We start from the raw sequence: 20305 nt of genomic DNA, 5'->3' as shown, positions 1-20305 counted from the left end.
TTGATTTGTGCCAGTGGTAGCGATCCTGCATTCAAAACAGATCTTCGAGTTCATCACCCAGGCTTTTATTTGTCACCGACTGGCTGTAGAGTTTCCGATGAAAATCCTGACATATTTCATAGTTTTGTCTCTTCCAGTAACAGTTTCTCCTCGTTCATTCCAAATTTTCTGGATTGTCAGTTTACCTTGTGATTCACTGCAACGAAGGACTCTCGTTTTCAGATCATTTTTGTTGGTCTGTCCCGTCAGTCTTCTTTTTTATCGCTTGTGATGGTCTTCTTTACGTTCTTCATTGAGCTCTCTATATTTGGATAAGTCTGTCAGCGTTCCTCCTTTCTTCTATATGCTCTTCTGTTTAGAGAGTGAAATTCAGATTTATTGGTTTTTTTCCGTGTACTGAGTTCCTTTACTGTTGCTCGAGTACTGTCAGTAGTTTCTGTCTGAAGTTAGTTCTCTTCCATTCCTCCTAAGATTGTTGTTGGTAATTTCTTCTCCGTGTGTGTTTTTGAGCACCTTTCTTTTTTCTTCTAGCTCATTTTTTTGCAAGTTGCATCGTCATTTCCACTGCGCGTTTTCTTTCGAGCCCAGCATAATATGGATGCTGGATCGAACGATCCTACGTTGCTACGTGTATTGAACTGGTCTATGAATGACACGTCTCACCATATTCTTAACCATTTCTTTTCCAGGTTTTCAGTTTTATCTTGTAAAATGTATTCATGCTGTTTAAAGTTCTTTGTTTAGAAAATTCGTAATTTTTTCTCTGCCGTTTGGCGTTACAAGTCCAACATTTCCAAATAAGGTATTGTCTTCTGGACACTTTGCTTCTCCTAGGCATTAAAATCGTGCAATAATGATGAAAATGGGGGTTTTCTCTGAATATTTCTGCTTTTGTGTCTTTAGGACTATTCACAGTCTTCATCTGCTGGGGTGAAAGTAGGTGCATACTTACAAATTATTTCGAGACTAATCTTAACATTGAAATTAGCAATCATGTGTATCATTCTTCTGAAATTGACATCGTCCTTGTGATGTGTTTCCTCGTGTTGTGAATATATTTCTTTTGTTCTTGGAGGACAGGGACAAATATTTGACTAGCCAAATTAAAGAGTAAAAAACAAAGAAAGAAAATGATCTATGAACAACTTGAACAAAATTTTCTGCACTGAAGCACATAATATTCGCACCATGAGACTTAAAGTACATCTCTCCCAGATGGAACATGAACTGCAGAAAATCAAATTGGGCCAAAAGGCGAAATGGCTGCTACAAGTCTAGCCTGCTCCTATTTCAGAATAACTTGGATGCTAATTCCTATATTGATGGTGCAGCTTACAGGTTTGGCTGCGACTCATTCAGCTTCTTTTTGTATTCTAGATGATGTCTATCCAGTGAGCTCAACTACTGCTTGCCCAGAGAGGTTTAGCGACCTTGGGGCCACGGCGGGTTGCCAGCTGGCAGGCGCGGTCACTACGGAGTGTGAAGTGGTCTCGTACTGGATGCTGGAGTGTCCAGAGTCCCATTCCGAAATCTACGAAGACCCTAGATGACTCATCCGCAATGTACCTGTTGTCGGTAGTTGTATGGTCGCTTGATCCCGTCTGTCACCTGGAGATGGCTGAGTATTGGATAGGAATGTGGACCCCAAGAAGCCCTGTTGTTGTCTTCTGCATTGACGTTCAGTACGGGAAGCACTTTCTGATGCGGTGTTGTCGGAAGACAGTTTCTCCGTTAGTGGATGGTAGGTGACGAGCTGCAGTAAGTTCATTAGGTAAAGGCCATCATCAAGTTCATGGATTCAATAAAGTATCATAATTATGGAATCGAGTGCTGTTATTGTAAATGTCGTCGACCCCAATCAACAACTCATGACGATAGCTGGAACGCTGGAGTATTTAAATTGAGCAAGGGGGCAGCTGCGACAGGAGGCTCAGTTCGTAAATACTGCATGCGTCCTCATTCGCCTATATTCTCTTCAGAGGCTGTTATCAGCAGTTTCAGTTCTTGTGTAAGAGAAAAATTTCCTTGCAATATGTCATACGAGCTAATGATAATGCTTCTCTCACTTCCTTTGGTTTTCTGTCACAGTCTCCTCTCTGCTGAATGTGTATCCTCACTTGGCAGCCGTCGTAATTTGTTGCTGACCTGACCTTCTAGCGACGTAAAAGTCTGCTTTCTGCTTCTGCCTATATCTCTACCCATGCTATTCAGTGCCATGACATTCGTCTTGGTTTTGCTTAAACGGTAGGAAATACTGCAACACTGTTTCATGGAGGACCTTGTTTTAACTACAATCAGGGAAAAAATCGCAACACAAAATATATTTAATGTACGGTAATGAAATTTCGGGAGTACATTTGCCTACGTAAGATATTTAAATGATTAATATTGCAAGACGTGAGGTTAAAGTAAGAGAGAGATAAGAGATTGCAAATGTGAAATGCTGGTTCGTTAAAACCACTCTAACTCCCAGAATGTTGAATGCAGTCATGCAAACGTTCTTGCAGTGTGTTGTACAGTTTCCAGATTTCAGTTTATGAGATGGACTTCCATGCCTGTTACATTTGATCGGTCAATACAGGGATGGTTAATGCTGCTTGTGGATGACACTAGATTTGTCGTTCGATGATGTCCCACACGTGCTCCATTGGAGACACATCTGGTGATAGGGCAGGCCATGGAAACGTGTAAACACTCCGTAGAGCAAGCTGGGGTAGAACGGCGGTATGTGGGTGAGCATTATCCTGTTGGAAGGCTGGAATGCTCTACATGAATGGCAGCACAGCTCGTGGAAACGCCAGATTCACGTACATATTTGCATTCATAGTGCGTGTGATAGCCAACTTTCATCAGAAAACAAAACAACCTTCGCCCTGCCCTCCAAGGTGCTATCGCTTGACTCCACTGAAGTCACAAATGGCGGTGGCTTCGTGTCAGTGAAACGCACGTTACAGGGCATCTGACTCATTGCTGTCCTCGAATTAACCGATTTGTAACCGTTTATAATGTCGTCGTGGTGTCAACTGCTGTTCAAGTAGATGCTGCAAATGCTGTACGATTCGCCAGAGCCCCATGCCATTGTCGTACCTCTTGGTAATGGGACAATGCCGTCTGGAGCCCGGTCTTCCTGCAACTGTACATCCCCGTGACAACTGCTGCCAGCATTCGTATGGCGTGGCTACATCCCTGTATTATGAAAGAAGGAACCTTCTGCTTCGCGTAGCTCTATTATATCTTTTATCACGTACAAATTTGCATTCACAGTGCGTGGGAGAACCACGACAGTGCTCCTGCCGCAATATGAAATCGCACCCCGGACCATAGCTTCAGGTGTAGAGCCAGTGTGTCCAGCACGCAGACAGGTAGGTTTCTGGCTCTCATCTGGCTTCATTCTAACCAACACAAGACCATCACTGGCACTGAGTAAGAAGGCAGAACCATCTTTCATCAGAAAACGCAACAGACCTCCACCCTGCACTCCAACGGCCTCTCGCTTTACACAACTGAAGTCACAAATGGCGGTGGCTTAGTTGATAATGGCGTTTTTGTCTCCTTAAAGACAGTCTTGACTAACATCAAATTACCACTTCTAATCTCAAAAGTAACGAATGCCCAGGACCGTTGGGACAAGTGTTAAAGCAAACCTTATTTGCACCCTCATTGCGGCACTACCAGCACCACTCTTATGAATAGTGTGAAATTTGAGTAGACATCATGGTTCAGATGTATACACACGTCTCCCAGCTTTCTTTTATGCCGCACAACTGCTTCTTGGTGATGCGATATTTTCGTCCGTGTATATTTCATTTTATGTTGAATTTCGTTGTTTTCCTCTTTTAAAGAACGTTATAATTTTGGCCCTGTGGTAACAGGTAGGCCGAAGTCGTTGCTACGCTGAACTAGACGGTGCGTCATGCGTTGGAGGGCAAGTAGCTTGTATACAATGATGACAGTGTCGTCCTTGTGTGTGATGTTAAAAATAACCTCTTCATTTATTATGGACCCTTCACATTATTTCGCCAACGCTTCCTTGACATCTGTAGTACAGCCTAGACGAACACCTTTCATGACTGAGATCGTTCGTGCACTTCCTTGATGAGACTGAACATCTGCAGTTTCGTTATATATAAATTCTAGAGGTCTACATACCCGTACAACAAAATAAATGAAGATATATATTTTAATTCATGCATTTCTTTGATTTTTACAACGCTAACGTTGTCGAAATAGCAAATAGTTTTCGGAACCAGAGCAAAAAACGTACCGCTTTTATTTTGTAAAGATCCAAAGATATAGCGGGTTGGCCGATAGATGTAATAGTTACATACTTCAACTACTACTTGCACAATTCCAGTCCAAGTTAGTGTTCATCGTCCACACCTCCATACGTACTCCACCAACACATTGTATTTAAATAAACAAATTATTGTGTAACTTTTACAATATTAATTTGGCGTACAGATTTTCCATCATAGCTGGCCGCGGTGGTCTAGCTGATCTAGGCGCTCAATCCGGAACTGCGCGACTGCTACGGTCGCAGGTTCGAATCCTGCCTCGGGCATGGATGTGTGTGCTGCCCTTAGGTTAGTTAGGTTTAAGTAGTTCTAAGTTCTAGGGGACTGATGACCACAGATGTTAAGTCCCATAGTGCTCAGAGCCATTTGAACTATTTTTCCATTATAATACCATCAGTCTGTCAGTCTAAAACTGGTCCACTAAAAATATTAATCCTGTATAAAATCACTACATAGCCGTGACCACGCTTTTAAATGTCTACAAAAGGAGAACTAACAAATATTTTGCAACCGAATTAGTTTACTTCGTACGTACTTTAAAATGCTCATAAATTAAGGATAATACTGATACATGGTGAAACAACGCTCTTGTGGGTGGTTTGCGCGCTTAAATCACCTCGGGGTATGACCATACGGTGCATTTGACCTGCGGTCGTCGCACGGTGGCGCCGGCAGCAGTTCACATACGCAGAGGTCTGTTGGTGCATGTCAGAGTACGGTGCAGCGAGTAAGTGTGCAGACGTTTACAGACGTGCTAATGCTGACTGTGTGTTGAAAAGGGCTCAAAGTGCACATATTGATGAGGTTATGAGGGGTAGAATACTAGGGCGACTGGAGGCTGGTCAAACACAGCAGGTCGTAGCACGGGCCCTCCGTGTGCCACAAACTGTGATTTAAAGATTATGGCAACGATTCCAGCAGGTAGGTAATGTGTCCAGGCACTACAGTAGGGGACGTCCACAGTGTACAACACCCGCAGACGGCTACGGATTACTGCAGGTAGCCTTGCTCGGCACCTTAACGCAGCCACTGGAACAGTTGTCTCCAGACACACAGTCGACAGACGACTGAACGGACATGGTTTATTCGCCCGGAGACCTGCAAGGTGCATTCTACTGAACCCTGGTCACAGGAGAGCCCGTAAAGCTTGGTGTCAAGAACACAATACATGGTCATTGGAACATTGGTTCCAGATTATGTTTATGGACGAGTCCAGGTATAGTCTGAACAGCGATTCTCGCCCGGTTTTCATCTGGCGTGAACCAGGAACCAGATACCAACCCTTTAATGTCATTGAAAGGGACCTGTATGGAGGTCGTGGTTTGATGGTGTGGAGTGGGATTACGATTAATGCGCGTACACCCCCGCATGTCTTAGACAGAGTAACTGTAACAGGTCAGGTGTATCGGGACGTCATTTTGCACCTGTATGTCCGTCTTTTCACGGGTGCAGTGGGTCCCACCTTCCTCCTGATGGATGATAACGCATGGCCCCACCGAGCTGCAATCGTGGAGGAGTACCTTCAAACAGAAGATATCAGGCGAATGGAGTAGCCAGCCTGTTCTCCAGACCTAAAATCCATCGAGCCCGTCTGGGATGCTCTCGGTCGACGTATCGTTGCACGTTTTCGAACCCCTAGGACACTTCAGGAGCTCCGACAGGCACTGGTGCAAGAATGGGAGGCTATACCCCTGCAGCTGCTCGACCACATGATCCAGAGTATGCCAACCCGTTGTGCGGCCTGTGTATGTGTGCATGATGATCATATCCCATATTGATGTCGGGGTAAATGCGCAGGAAACTGTGGCGTTTTGTAGCATATGCGTTTCGGGACGGTTTTCTCAACTTATCACCAATACTGTGGAATTAATCTGTGTCGTGTGTGTTTCCTATGTGCCTATGCTATAAGCGAAAGTTTTGTGTACGTAGTGCCACGTTGTGTGGCACCACATTCTGCAATTATCGTTAATTTATGAGCATGAGTGTAGTAAGTTGTAGTCTCACTTTGTTTCTTTTGTTTGTTTTGTTTCAGCTGTTCCTGGTAGCTATTACGCTCCAAACGGTATTATCGGCACCACAGCAGGACGGATCGAAACAAGCTACCGTTGTAGAGCAGTTCAACAACTTTAACGGCATCGACCCATGGCGCTGGAGGTATTCCTACGTTTATAATAAGATTTACTGATAGCCCGCTAAACTTAAGTGCAAAGATAACTTTCGCACGATGTGTCATGTGAAGTAGTCCAGTAGCTCGATAAAACTTGGACCATACATAGAAAGAACGACCGCAGTACAGTACAGTGTAGAAAGTAAGTCAAACAAATACGCAATGTGGCAAACGGTAATCACAGTTTTATTCAGAATAATTGCAGAGAAGTAGCCGGGATTTAAGACGGATACCTGAAGTATGCAATAGGTGGGAGATGGTTATTAATAAGGTGTATGATCGCTACAGTCGGCAGTGGGTTCTATGCAACGATCTCCCGTGGTGGCCACGAGGTTGGTAAGCAATTTCTATGATGGCATCCCATTACTAGTGTTGCACGGTTGCCGGCGTAGGTGAATGTGCTGTAATACGTCTTCCAACGCATGCGTCACGGTCGGGATTTAAGTCAGGGAAATGAGCCATAGAAATGGACCGGCCACTATATTCGCTAAATTCCCTCTCGTTCCGAGAGCTTCTCCATCCGTACAGTTCGATGAGGTCTCGTATGTTCATCCATAAAAATGAAGTTAGGTGCGAAGACGCTCTGGGGAACGAGTACAGCGATCAAATAAACGACTGGTGGGTGGACCGATCCAAAGATCTGGAGCTCGGGACGCCCCCATACCGTAACATGTGAACCACCAAAATGAATGTGGGAACACCTAATGCACCCAGGAACAGTATCGAACATGATCGTTTTGAACATCTTTGTACAAACGCTGTACAGAACTTGTAAAATTATTACGACTTCCCTGTCGTATCCCATTTCTGTGCGGAGCCTGGGAGGATAATCTTTCTGAAACACATTGCCTAACAAATGAACTAAAACACACAGAAGACATGGTCGGACATCAGTGTAACTTCATCAACTGATGTGTAAACGATTAGGCCACAGTTCTCTGTGACAGCTTTCGGCCATCGAAGTGGGTTAGTGTTGCGTGTGTTTACTGTTGTGTTTACTGTTGTAAAGGAATTTTGCTTTTTGGGGAGCAAAATAACTGATGACGGTTGATGTAGAGAGGATATAAATTGTGGACTGGCAACGGGAAGGAAAGCGTTTCTGAAGAAGAGAAATTTGTTAGCATCGTGTATAGATTTAAGTATGAGGAAGTCGTTTCTGAAAGTATTTGTATGGTGTGTAGCCATGTATGAAAGTGAAACATAGACGATAAATAGTTTGGACAAGAAAAGAATAGAAGCTTTCGAAATGTGGTGCTACAGAAGAATGTTGAAGATTATATGGGTAGATCACATAGCTAATGAGGAGGTAGTGAACAGAATTGCGGAGAAGAGAAATTTGTGGCACAACTTGACTAGAAGAAGGGATCGGTTGGTAGGACATGTTCTGAGGCAATAAGGGATCACCAATGTAGTATTGGAGGACAGCGTGGAGGGTAAAAACCGTAGAGGGAGACCGAGACATGAATACGCTAATCGAGTTAAGAAGGATGTAGGTTGCAGTAGGTACTGGGAGATGATAGAGTAGCATGGAGAGCTGCATCAAACCATTCTCTGGACTGAAGGTCACAACAACAACAATCATTCCCGGTAAGGTATAGAATGGGCATCAGCAGTGTCATATACTGGGTGATGCGATGTGACGTCTTCTTGTGAGATAGTATTGTCAGCAACCGACAGAGTTTAAATGCGTCCGCATTGTTGGGATCTCCATTTGGCTGCCTAGTTGAATCGTGCAGTATCCACATTTTTGGGGCATTCGGAAGCGACAGCTAGACTGAATGTGAGCGTGAGATCAGGTATGCGTAGATCAGGTATACTAACGTCAACGTCCCAGCTGGTGACTAGGCACCAGAACTGAGAAAGTGTCATTTGCTAGTAGGTTGAATATACCTGGGTTCGTCCTGGGACTGGAACAGAAAAATTCCCCACCCCTACCTGGGATTGCTCCAATAGCTCCATGGCCAGAATCTAGGCGTCTACCTAATAGACCACCATGGCAGTGACCAGATCAACCATTATTAGCCAAATAATCAGAACATGGACTAAATTATATTTTCTAGTGAAGTCTACTGTGACCTCGTGTCGGGAGAGACTGTATTGCCGGCGGTTCATAACTTGAACCGACGTGTACTTTCATAAGCAGTTAGTGTACAGGAAAGTCCCATTCAGGGAGCTGAACAGCCAGAACACTACCCGAAGAGAAACGTAGGGGAGGAAGAGAACAGCGCTGTTTTTCCCTTTTTAGCAATAAGCCATTTAGTTTGGCAAATTCTCTCATCCTCTTTTCCACAGTGGCTAGCGATACGTTTTATTTGCAGTGTTCCCATGTTTTTGCTCATTCGCTTCAAGCAGACACCACTATCCCTCCTTCTGCCTCTCAGATTTCCACAACATAAAATCACATTCACATAAAAATACGTACTGTACACAAGTAATTACACAAGGTGAAACGAAATTCACGCACTCGTGCTTCGCAATGCGATTTCTCACATACCAGCGATTAGAAAATGTGTCACAAAATTTCTTCCGGCGAGTACATCTGCAGATAAAGAACGTTAAAGGATGGCAAACTGGCAACAGTGTAACCACATGTATGGTCACTACCTCTGTCGGCAGACGTTAACCTGCCGTACAGTTGGTGCAATGGTTAGAAATCTGGGTTAGCATGCAGCAGGGCGAGGGTTCGATTCTGGGCGGAGGCACATGTTTTATATTTGGTAAATGTAGTCCAAGTGGTACGGTATCTGGCAGCTTAATCGTCAACAGCGATTGCAGGGGCTCCTCTAGAAAACATTTGCACTTACATACTACAATCGTAGAAATGGAAGATCGGTCAGCTGTGAAAGAATCCCTTTCCACGTCGTGGGCGTTAATTCATTCGCACCACATCATCTGCTGGATGCGAAACCTGTTTTCCTTGTACCCTCCTCCAATGGTACCATAGACTAGTACCAACCACAATTCTTGCCTCATTCAGGTCCATTACATTTCGTTAGTGCCTTACGTTACCAGTTGGACTGGGAACGTGCTTTGTGAATCATGTCGAAACTCGGTTACTAGTTTATGTGTTATCACCATGATCCCACAAATTATGCCTTTCAACATTGGGTCTGGTAACCGCATGCTGTTTAGTATGTATACGAATGTATTATTATTATTATTATCCTACCGATGGGATTATGGAAACATCCCATCTGTTACCGTTAGTGAAACAGCGTAATTCGAAACCGAATATTTCACAATTAGCGGTGTCGGGATGAATAATGCAGAACAATATTTGTCAAAGGTGTAATGCGTGTTAGGTGGAACAGCGCGTAGGACTGACGGCGTGTTTAAACTTTATGCGCTGTCCGCCAGACAGGGACTAGTTGCGAGCGGATTAACCCACCCGTGATAGACTCCAATGTACATGTATAGACGTATAGAATTTTCTCATTGTGAACCTCTAAACCGCTATGGAAGATGTATGGCATACACAAACGATGAATATGTGGATATCCTTCTGGTCCTTGGTGCATCTGATAACTGGTCTGGTGTTGCTGCTGGTGAATATGCTGTTAGATATCCTCGTCAATGCTATCCAGATAAAAATGTGTTTCGTTGTCTGGAGCTGCCCCTTCGGGAGTCAGGTTCTCTCCTTCCACCATGGCATGACCGACGTCATCCACGGACTCGCCGTACTCCAGCTACTGAGGAAACTATTCTGGAAGTCATACACCAAGAACCTCAGCGAAGTAGACGTAGCGTAGCAAGGCAGCTGCGTGTCTCGCAACACACGGTCGTTAACGTGGTGCCCGAGCATGGGCTGCACCCCTATCCTTATGCTTTCACATAACACCAGCATCCTGCAGATCGTCATTAGCGGACACAATTTTGTGAGTGTCTCCAACAACAACGGCAAGCCAACGATAACTTTGTGAACATCATAATATGGTTGGATGAAGCAGCATTCAATCGTAAGGATGTCGTCAGCCTGCACAATGTCCACCATTGGTGTGAGGTTAACCCGCAAGTAACCTGCGATCGTGGAAATCAACTTCGCTTTGGTATCAACGTCTGGGCCGGAATATTGGGGACGGGAGTTTAGACCTTTACATGTTGACTGACCGGTTACCTGCAGGAAGGTATCATGCATTCCTATCAAAGTATCTGCCTCACGCGCTGGAAGACATTTCACTACATGATCGGCAGAGAATATGGTTCCAACATGATGGTGCACCTTCACACTCTGGAATTAATGTGCGACAGTATTTAGACGGAACATTTCCAGGAAGATAGCTCGGACATGGAGGTCCAGTTGTGTGGCCACCGCGGTCACCTGACCTAAATCCCCTAGATTTCTTTCTGTGAGGACACCTGCAGGAGGACGTGTACTCTACTCCGCCGACGAATGTGGAAGAATTGGTGGCGCGTGGTCATGCTGCTCTTGCTACTGTGGACTGAGCTTGGCTGCGAATGGTCCAGAGCTGTAAGATCCGGCGGGTTGCGCAATGTTTGGACGTGCAGGGACGCTACTTTCAACATCTGTTGTTCTGAGGACAAGATATTCTGTTGTGAAGGTCATGCGATCATTAATATGGGCTTTATTATTGTCACTGGTTGCTAATGTCTGGGCCGGCCGGTGTGGCCGTGCGCCTCTAGGCGCTACAGCCTTGAACCGCGTGATCGCTACGGTCGCAGGTTCGAATCCTGCCTCGGGCATGGATATGTCTGATGTCCTTAGTTTAGTAAGGTTTAAGTAGTTCTACGTTCTAGGGGACTGATGACCACAGATGTTTAGTCTCATAGCGCTCAGAGCCGTTTGAACCATTTGAAGCTTATGTCCGGTATCTGAGTGCTCATATTACATGTAGTACAAAAGACAAGAAGACGTAGCGTAATTATACTGCGCTTTAGCATCTCGAAATTGATATTGTTTTTGTAGTTATTCTGTCCTATGACAGGACATTTGTTTCAACTGTCTATTTCCTATTTGTCTAAGCACGTATTTGTTATGTTCAGCGTTACAAAATGTTGTAACTTTAGGATACAGAATGAAAGTAGCAAATAAAAAATTGCACCCTAGCCCCGGATCGAACCATCGATCTCTTGCGTACGAACCCAAAACTTTATCCAATGCACCAAACGCAGACCCAACTGATTGGTGCCGAAAGCGGTACCTACCATCCATTTGGTTACAATGTTGCCATTCTTTAACGTCCTGTTTCTGCAGATGTACTCACCAGACGAAATTTTGTGACAGACATTTTTTATCGTTGGCGCGTGAGTGTCGCGCTGCGATGCACGAGTGCGCGAATTTCGCTTCACCCTGTATATTACATTCTTTCCAAAAACTGTTAGAATGTAAATAGTCTGGTACACAAGGTAGTTGGATACTTCACGATGTGGCCCATCCGTATTCAGTATGTGTAGGTTAGTATTAATACTGATGTAACAGTTGGTCATATATCCTTATTAGTGATCTCTGGAAAGGGAGCCTTAAAAGTGGCATTAATATTCTGGGTGAAAACCTACCAACGATAAGATCCACTGATGACATTCTTATCCTCAGTGAAGGTGAAGTGGAATTAAAGGATATACTGAATGGAATATACAGTGTAATGAATATGGAATATGGATTGGGAGTGAACGGAAAAAGGACAAAATCTGTATTGAGACTAGCGAGAACTGCACGAAGCTAAGGAACACTGCTGCTTTGGAGGCAAAATGATCCATGGCCGACGAAGCACACTACAGCAGGTAGAGAGAAGTCTACTAGCAGCTAACATAGGCCCTAATTTCAGAAACAAGTTTCTCAGAATATACACTACTGACCATTAAAATTGCTACACCAAGAAGAAATGCAGATGATGCACGGGTATTCATTGGACAAGTATATTATACTAGAACTGACATGTGATTACATTTTCACGTAATTTGGGTGCATAGATCCTGAGAAATTAGTACCCAGAACAACCACTTATGGCCGTAATAACGGCCTTTATATGCCTGGGCATTGAGTCAAACAGAGCTTGGATGGCGTGTACAGGTACAGCTGCCCATGCAGCTTCAACACGATACCACAGTTCATCAAAAGTAGTGACTGGCGTATTGTGACGAGCCAGTTGCTCTGCCACAGAGCTGGAGAATGTGCTGGCCAGGACAGCAGTCGAACATTTTCTTTATCCAGAAAGGCCCGTACAAGACCTGCAACATGCGGTCGTGCATTATCCTGCTGAAATGTAGGGTTTCGCATGGATCGAATGAAGGGTAGAGCCACGGGTCGTAACATATCTGAAACTTCACTGTTCAAAATGCCGTTAATGCGAACAAGAGGTGACCGAGACATGTAACCAATGGCACCCCCTACCATCACGACGGGTGATACGCCAGTAGGGCTATGACGAATACACGCTTCCAATGTGCGTTCATCGCGATGTCGCCAAACACGGATGCGACTACCATAATGCTGTAAACAGAACCTGGATTCATCGGAAAAAATTACATTTTGCCATTCGTGCAGCCAGGCGCTCCTGTCTGTGATGGAGCGTCAACGGTAACCGCAGCCATGGTCTCCGAGCCGATAGCCCATGCTGCTGCAAACGTCGTCGAACTGTTCGTGCATATCGTTGTTGTCTTGCAAACGTCCCCATCTGTTGACCCTGGGATCGAGACGTGGCTCCACGATCCGTTACAGCCATGCTGATAAGATGCCTGTCATCTCGACTGCTAGTGATACGAGGCGGTTGGGATCCAGCACGGCGTTCCGTATGACACTCCTGAACCCACCGATTCCATATTCTTCTAACAGTGATTGTATCTCGACCAACGTGAGGAGCAATGTCGTGATACGATAAACTGCAATCGCGATGGGCTACAATCCGACCTTCATCAAAGTCGGAAACGTGATGGTACGCATATCTGCTCCTTACACGAGGCATCACAACAACGTTTCACCAGGCAACGCCGGTCAACTGCTGTTTGTGTATGAGAAATCGGTTGGAAACTTTCCTCACGTCAGCAGGTTGTAGGTGTCGCCACCGGCGCCAACCGTGTGTGAATGCTCTGAAAAGCTAATCATTTGCATATCACAGCATGTTCTTCCTGTCGGTTAAATTTCGCGTCTGTAGCATGTCATCTTCGTAGTGTTCCAATTTTAATGGCCAGTAGTGTACATTTAGATCAGAGCATTTTATGTTAGTTAATCATTGAATGTCTGAAAACCAGAACAGAAAAGCGTCGGGGTATCTGAAATGTGGTACTACAGACCAAACTAGGTGGTCTGATGAGGTAAGGAGTATCTTCTATGATAGTTAATCATATTCTGTCGGAAAACCAGAAGAGAAAAGAATCGATGTATCTTAGATGCGGCACTACAGACCAAACCAGGTGGACTGATGATGTAAGGAATAAGGAGGTTCTCTGCAGGATTCACGATAAAAGAACATATGAAAAAGACTGAAGAAGATGAGAAGTGATGATAGGAAATGTAGGATACGTCACGAAAGACCTCCGATGACTGAGGACAAAAATAGGGAAAGGAAGTGACTTTATATGATGATTCTGGAAGAGAGAATCTTTTGTAAATTTGTTCTTACTTTATATTGAGTTGCCTATATTGTGCGACGCACTCTGTCTGCATCTTTTAGTGTTTACTAAACTCATTCCAGCGCAAATAGGTAGTTTCCTTTTATTTCGTAGCTCTACGAGTGGACTCGTTTCCTTTTCAGCTACGCTCTAAGTGATGGTAGCAGACGCGTGGAGGAAGGGGAAGTGGTGAACGGAGAGCTGAGGTTGAGTGGCTCGTACGCGTGGAAGGACCCGGAAGGTTCCGTCCACGAGGTGAACTACATTGCTGACAAACAAGGCTACAGGATGGCCCCGGAATTCCGCCTGGGCACGAACGCGGGTCTCTCGCTAATCGGAAGATGATCGCCAACTCATCACTGCAGAAACCTCTCAGGCACACATCTCCTAGTGTGACTTACAGTGTCTCTGGACAACAGCTGCAGAAGAGCCCAGTGTCGTATACCTGAGCTAAGATATTAACTGAGGCTTTTCACTCACTGGTTGTATGTAATATGAGAACAATAAACAACGATTATTAACAGTTTTTCTTGCATTTAACCACAATTTGGCTGAACTCAAGTACCACATGACCTACTTCCTTATATACTTCCTTATATACATTCATCAAGTTTCCCTTTTGGACCTAGAGTGTAGGTGTACATGAGACCTGGGACAGTTAAGAATTCAGCACCTGTGAAGTGCTTTGGTTCAGGTGTGCTCTGTCACCTGGCTGCACACATCCTTTACTGCCACACCACGCTGTCTGAGCGGAAAGAGGTGGAGAAGGTGGAAACTGGGAATTTACCACAATCAGATGGCAAAGCAATAACACAAGGATTACTGAACGCCTTGCATACAGCTTGTTTTTATTTTTCATAACAACAAAGTTCAAAAAACAAACTAACATTCACTATTTCTTACTTACGTGCACTGAAGACATGCTTAAGTATATATGGTATCTGGTATCAACTGTAGGCGTACAGACAGACGAAACGCAACCACCATTTTGTGGGTACCGAAATGGATACTTGCTCCTATTCTAGATTCGTATTTTGCAGTGTATTCTCTTCACTGCAAGTGGTCTCGATCTGAGAGAAAGTTTGGGCTCTTTCTGATGTTGTGATCGGCACATTAGTGTAATCAAATCAAGTAAATGATGTAGCTGAAATGTAAATGTACTTACTAACCTGTCCATCTGTACCAGAAAAGTGACGTAATACTAACCTTACCAAAATGTAAAATAACACTGGACCTTGCCACAGCTTCTGGTAGTGGTCCTTGTATATGTTTTTAACAAGTGGAACAGAACAGAACAGAACAGAAATTCTAATATTTATTTTTAAAAGTTGAGTGGCTTTCTAAAAAAACTTACAGGACTTGGAATTGCAATTTGTTGCAATCTTTCCATAATAATTCACGGGTGGAGGTACTACAGCTATCATCGTTAAATTGCATGGAATGTATTTTCACAATAATTTTTTTAGAAACTCTAATAACTTTTGAAATGTAAGTTTGGTTTGTTTACTAACAAGACAACTGCATCTTTACACTTCGATGGACACATCAGCATTTCATGTAATAATTTTACAAATTCAAGTTTTAATATTTTTAAATATTTTTGCACAAATTTTCGGATTGTAGTCATATGTCGTCGCAATTTTATTATAGTTTCACATAATGAGATCCCACGTATTCTAATTAAAAGAATGTATTGAATTTAAGTGTGACAGTGCACGTCCATATGTTAGTACTACTTCATATAAACATCACAAGAAAGCATCTGGTACGTCGACATACTCATAATAGCCGTTTTTCTTAACCGTCGTGTTATTTGTGACTTTACACTACTGTTCCCACCGTCAACATATCGCACGTAAAAACTGTGGGTGAGAAATTGCCATGGTATGTATGTCATACAATCATTTAGACGTCTACATATGTTCACACTGTATATTGGTGCTAAGTACATTATGTAAACAAATTAGGCAAAGAACTTTTTTAACAAGTATGTTCACAATGTCATTACATGTATTATTAACGGTCGCTTCATTTTAGCAAGTGTTTTTTTTTCACGTCTTCTCAATAAAATCATTAGTAAAACGGGAACTCATATTCAGCATGTAATCGGAAGGCATTTGATATCTGCTTGTGTCTTTCCAAACGTTTTGTTCTGTCTCTGTCAATTAGTACAGGTGAATGGCAAAATAATGTTAGGTATGCAGGATGCTACTGGTACCGTATAGTGGCTGACAATTTTATTATTTTTATACCTTCCCCCCCCCCCCCCCCCACTTAAAAACAACAGACCTTGCCGTTGGTGTAGAGGCTTGCGTGCCTCAGCGATACTGATTGGCGTACCGTAGGTGCAACCAAACGAAGGGGTATCTGTTGAGAGGCCAGACAAACGTGTGGTTCCTGAAGAGGGACAGCAGCCTTTTCCGTAGTTGCAGGGGCAACAGTATGCATGATTGACTGATCTGGCCTTGTAACACTAACCAAAACGGCCTTGCTGTGCTGGTACTGCGAACGGCTGAAAGAAAGGGGAAACTACAGCCGTAATTTTTCCCGAGGGCATGCAGCTTTACTGTATGGTTAAATGATGATAGCATCCTCTTGGGTAAAATATTTCGGAGGTAAAATTGTCCCCCACCCGGATCTCTGGGCGGGGACTACTCAAGAGGACGTCGTTATCAGGAGAAAGAAAACTGGCGTTCTACGGATCGGAGCGTGGAATGTCAGATCCCTTAATCGAGCAGGTGGTTAGAAAATTAAGAAAGGGAAATGGATGGGTTATAGTTAGATATAGTGGGAATTAGCGAAGTTCGGTGGCAGGAGGAACAAGACAGGTTTAATAATACATAAAAAAATAGGAGTGCGGGTAAGCTACTACAAACAGCATAGTGAACGCATTATTGTGGCCAAGATTGATACGAAGCCTACGCCTACTACAGTAGTACAAGTTTATATGCCAACTAGCTCTGCAGATGACAAAGAAATTGAAGAAATGTGTGATGAGATTAAAGAAATTATTCAGACAGTGAAGGGAGACGAAAATGTAATAGTCATGGGTGACTGGAATTCGATAGTAGGAAAATGAAGAGAAGTAAACGTAGTAGGTGAATATGGATTCGTGGTAAGAAACGGAATAGGAAGCCGCCTGGTAGAATTTTCCACAGAGCATAACTTTATCGTAGCTAACACTTGGTTCAAGAATCATAAAAGGAAGCTGTATGCATGGAAGAAGCCTGGAGATACTGACAGGTTTCAGGTAGATTAAATAATGGTAAGACATAGATTTAGGAGCCAGGTTTTAAATTGTAAGACATTTCCAGGGGCAGATGTGGACTCTGACCACAATCTATTGCTTATGAACTGTAGATTAAAACTGAAGAAACTGCAACAAGGTGGGAGTTTACTGAGATGGGACTTGGATAAACTGACTATACCAGAGGTTGTACAGAAGTTTCAGGGAGAGCATAAGGGAACAATTGACAAGAATGGGGGAAACAAATACAGTATAAGAAGAATGGGTTGCATTGAAGGATGAAGTAATGAAGGCAGCAGAGGATCAAGTAGTAGAAATCCTTGGGTAACAGAAGAAATATTGAAATTAATTGATGACAGAAGAAAATACAAAAGTATAGTAAATGAAGCAGGCAAACAGGAATAGAAGCATCTCAAAAATGTGATCGACACGAAGTGCAAAATGGCTAAGCAGGCACGGCTAGAGGGCAACTGTAATGATGTAGAGGCTTATCTCACTAAGGGTAAGATAGATACTGCCTATAGAAAAATTAAAGAGACCTTTGGAGAAAAGAGAACCACTTGCATGAATATCAAGAGCTCAGATGGAAACCCCGTTCTAAGCAAAGAAGGGAAAGAAGGAAGATGGAAGGAGTATATAGAGAGTCTATACTAGGGCGATGTACTTGAGGGCAATTTTATGGAAACGGAAGAGGATGAAGATGAAATGGGAGATATGATACTTTGTGAAAAGTTTGACAGAGCAGTGCAACACCTAAGTCGAAACAAGGCCCCGGGAGTAGACAACATTCAATTAGAACTACTGACGGCCTGGGGGGAGAGCCAGTCGTGACAAAACTCTGCCATCTGATGAGCAAAATGTATGAGACCGGCGAAATAACCTCAGACTTCAAGAAGAATATAATAATTCCAATCCCAAAGAAAGCAGATGTTGACAGATGTGAAAATTACCGAACTATCAGTTTAATAATTCACAGCTGCAAGATACTAACGCGGATTCCTTACAGACGAAAGGAAAAACTGGTAGAAGCCAACCTCGGGGAAGATCAGTTTGGATTCCGTCGAAATGTTGGAACACGTGAGGCAATACCGACCCTACGAATTATCTTAGAAGCTAGATTAAGAAAAGGCAAACCTACGTTTCTAGCATTTGTAGAGAAAGCTTTTGACAATGTTGACTGCAGTACTCTCTCTCAAATTCTGAAGGTAGCAGAGGTAAAACACATGGAGCGAAAGGCTATTTACAATTTGTACAGAAACCAGATGGCAGTTGTAAGAATCGAGGGACATGAAAGGGAAGCTGTGGTTGAGAAGGGAGTGAGACAGGGTTGTAGCCTTTCCCCAACGTTATTCAATCTGTATGTTGAGCAAGCAGTAAAGGAAACAAAAGAAAAATTCGCAGTAGGTATTAAAATCCATGGTGAAGAAATAAACACTTCAAGGTTCTCCGATGACATTGTAATTCTGTCAGAGACAGCAAAAGACTTGGAAGAGTAGTTGAACGGAATGGACAGTGTCTTGAAAGGAGGATATAAGATGAACATCAACAGAAGCAACACGAGGATAATGGAATGTAGTCGAGTTAACTCGGGTGCTGCTGAGGGAATTAGATAAGGAAATGAAACACTTAATGTATTAAAGGAGTTTTGCTATTTGGGGAGCAAAATAACTGATGATGCTCGAAGTAGTGAATATATAAAATGTAGACTGGCAATGGGAAGGAAAGCGTTTCTGAAGGAGAGAAATTTGTTAATATCGAGTATAGATTTAAGTGTCAGGAAGTCGTTTCTGAAAGCATTTGTATGGAGTGTAGCTATGTATGGAAGTTAAACATGGACGACAAATAGTTTGGACAAGAAGAGAATAGAAGCTTTAGAAATGTGGTGCTACAGAAGAATGCTGAAGATTATATGGGTAGATCACATAACTAATGAGGAGGTATTGAACAGAATTGGGGAGAAGAAGAGTTTGTAGCACAACTTGTCTAGAATAAGGGATCGGTTGGTAGCAGATGTTCTGAGGCATCAATGGATCACTATTTTAGTATTAGAGGGCAGCGTGGAAAGTAAAAATTGTAGACGGAGACCAAGGGATGAATACACTAACCTGATTCAGAAGGATGTAGGCTGCAATACATACTGGGAGATGAAGGAGCTTGCACAGGATAGAGAAGCATGGAGAGCTGCATCAAACCAGTCTCAGGCCTGAAGATCACAACAACAACAACCTTTTACCTTAATGTGTACACATGTTAGTGAGTCGTTGTTTTTTCTCTACTTTCAACAGTCTTCCCACAAAAATGTCGCAAACTGCACAACCTTACGTTTTGTGCATGTCATAACTGCACCACTAAGTGGACTATGCCTCTCAGTATAGACTAGCCGTTCTCTGTCCATGCATTGACGCTTCAACGTCTGACCTGCTCCTCAGGGGAAAATAAACATTAATGGCTTGTTCGTGCCACATGTACTTGGAGGTGCTAACAAACCTTAAATATCGCGACTTGTATTAGCTATAATTATTAGTGTACAAGTAATGTAAGTACTGATGTAATTTATTTAGTTCAGTACACCGTCCTCAGTCGCCAATACAAAGATGTACCCTTATACCCATTAGACACTTCTCTCTCTCTCTCTCTCTCTCTCTCTCTCTCTATATATATATATATATATATATATATATATATATATATATATATATGTGTGTGTGTGTGTGTGTGTGTGTGTGTGGTACCCATAAGCAAAGCACCCATTTAAAAACACTGTAAAAGGGGAACCACTTCTCAGAATGACGTCAAATTTGGACAGCATGGCATGGACGCAGGGTTAACCGTCGGGGAAAAAAATAATGAAAATTTTGCCAATAGAAGGCGCTGTAACCGTTTTAACGTAAATGGGGTCAGCTCTAAATTACACATGGATCGCAGTACGATGGTTATGGTTTTAGTCAGATATTACACCATCCATACAATTAAATGTATATGACTGCACAAGTTAGCCTCGTATTGAGCTACGTTCGTAATACCAAACAT

At 43.2% G+C, this 20305-nt stretch overlaps 1 protein-coding gene across 1 annotated transcript in view; it reads left to right on the top strand.

Moving 5' to 3' along the window:
* The window catches only part of LOC124712242, a 41485-nt gene extending 26931 nt beyond the window's left edge, over positions 1-14554 (top strand). Inside the window, exons 2-3 of the mRNA XM_047242536.1 lie at positions 6328-6449; positions 14172-14554. Of these exons, the coding sequence (XP_047098492.1) occupies positions 6328-6449; positions 14172-14373 (324 nt within the window). The 3' untranslated portion in view covers positions 14374-14554. The remainder of the gene's footprint in view (positions 1-6327; positions 6450-14171) is intronic.
* The last annotated feature ends 5751 nt before the right edge of the window (positions 14555-20305 follow it).

The sequence above is a fragment of the Schistocerca piceifrons genome, chromosome 8, assembly GCF_021461385.2.
Source record: "Schistocerca piceifrons isolate TAMUIC-IGC-003096 chromosome 8, iqSchPice1.1, whole genome shotgun sequence".
In the NCBI taxonomy this organism is placed as follows: domain Eukaryota; kingdom Metazoa; phylum Arthropoda; class Insecta; order Orthoptera; family Acrididae; genus Schistocerca; species Schistocerca piceifrons.
The sequence above is the reverse complement of the archived record's forward strand: the minus strand, read 5'-3'. Positions and strand labels throughout refer to the sequence as shown.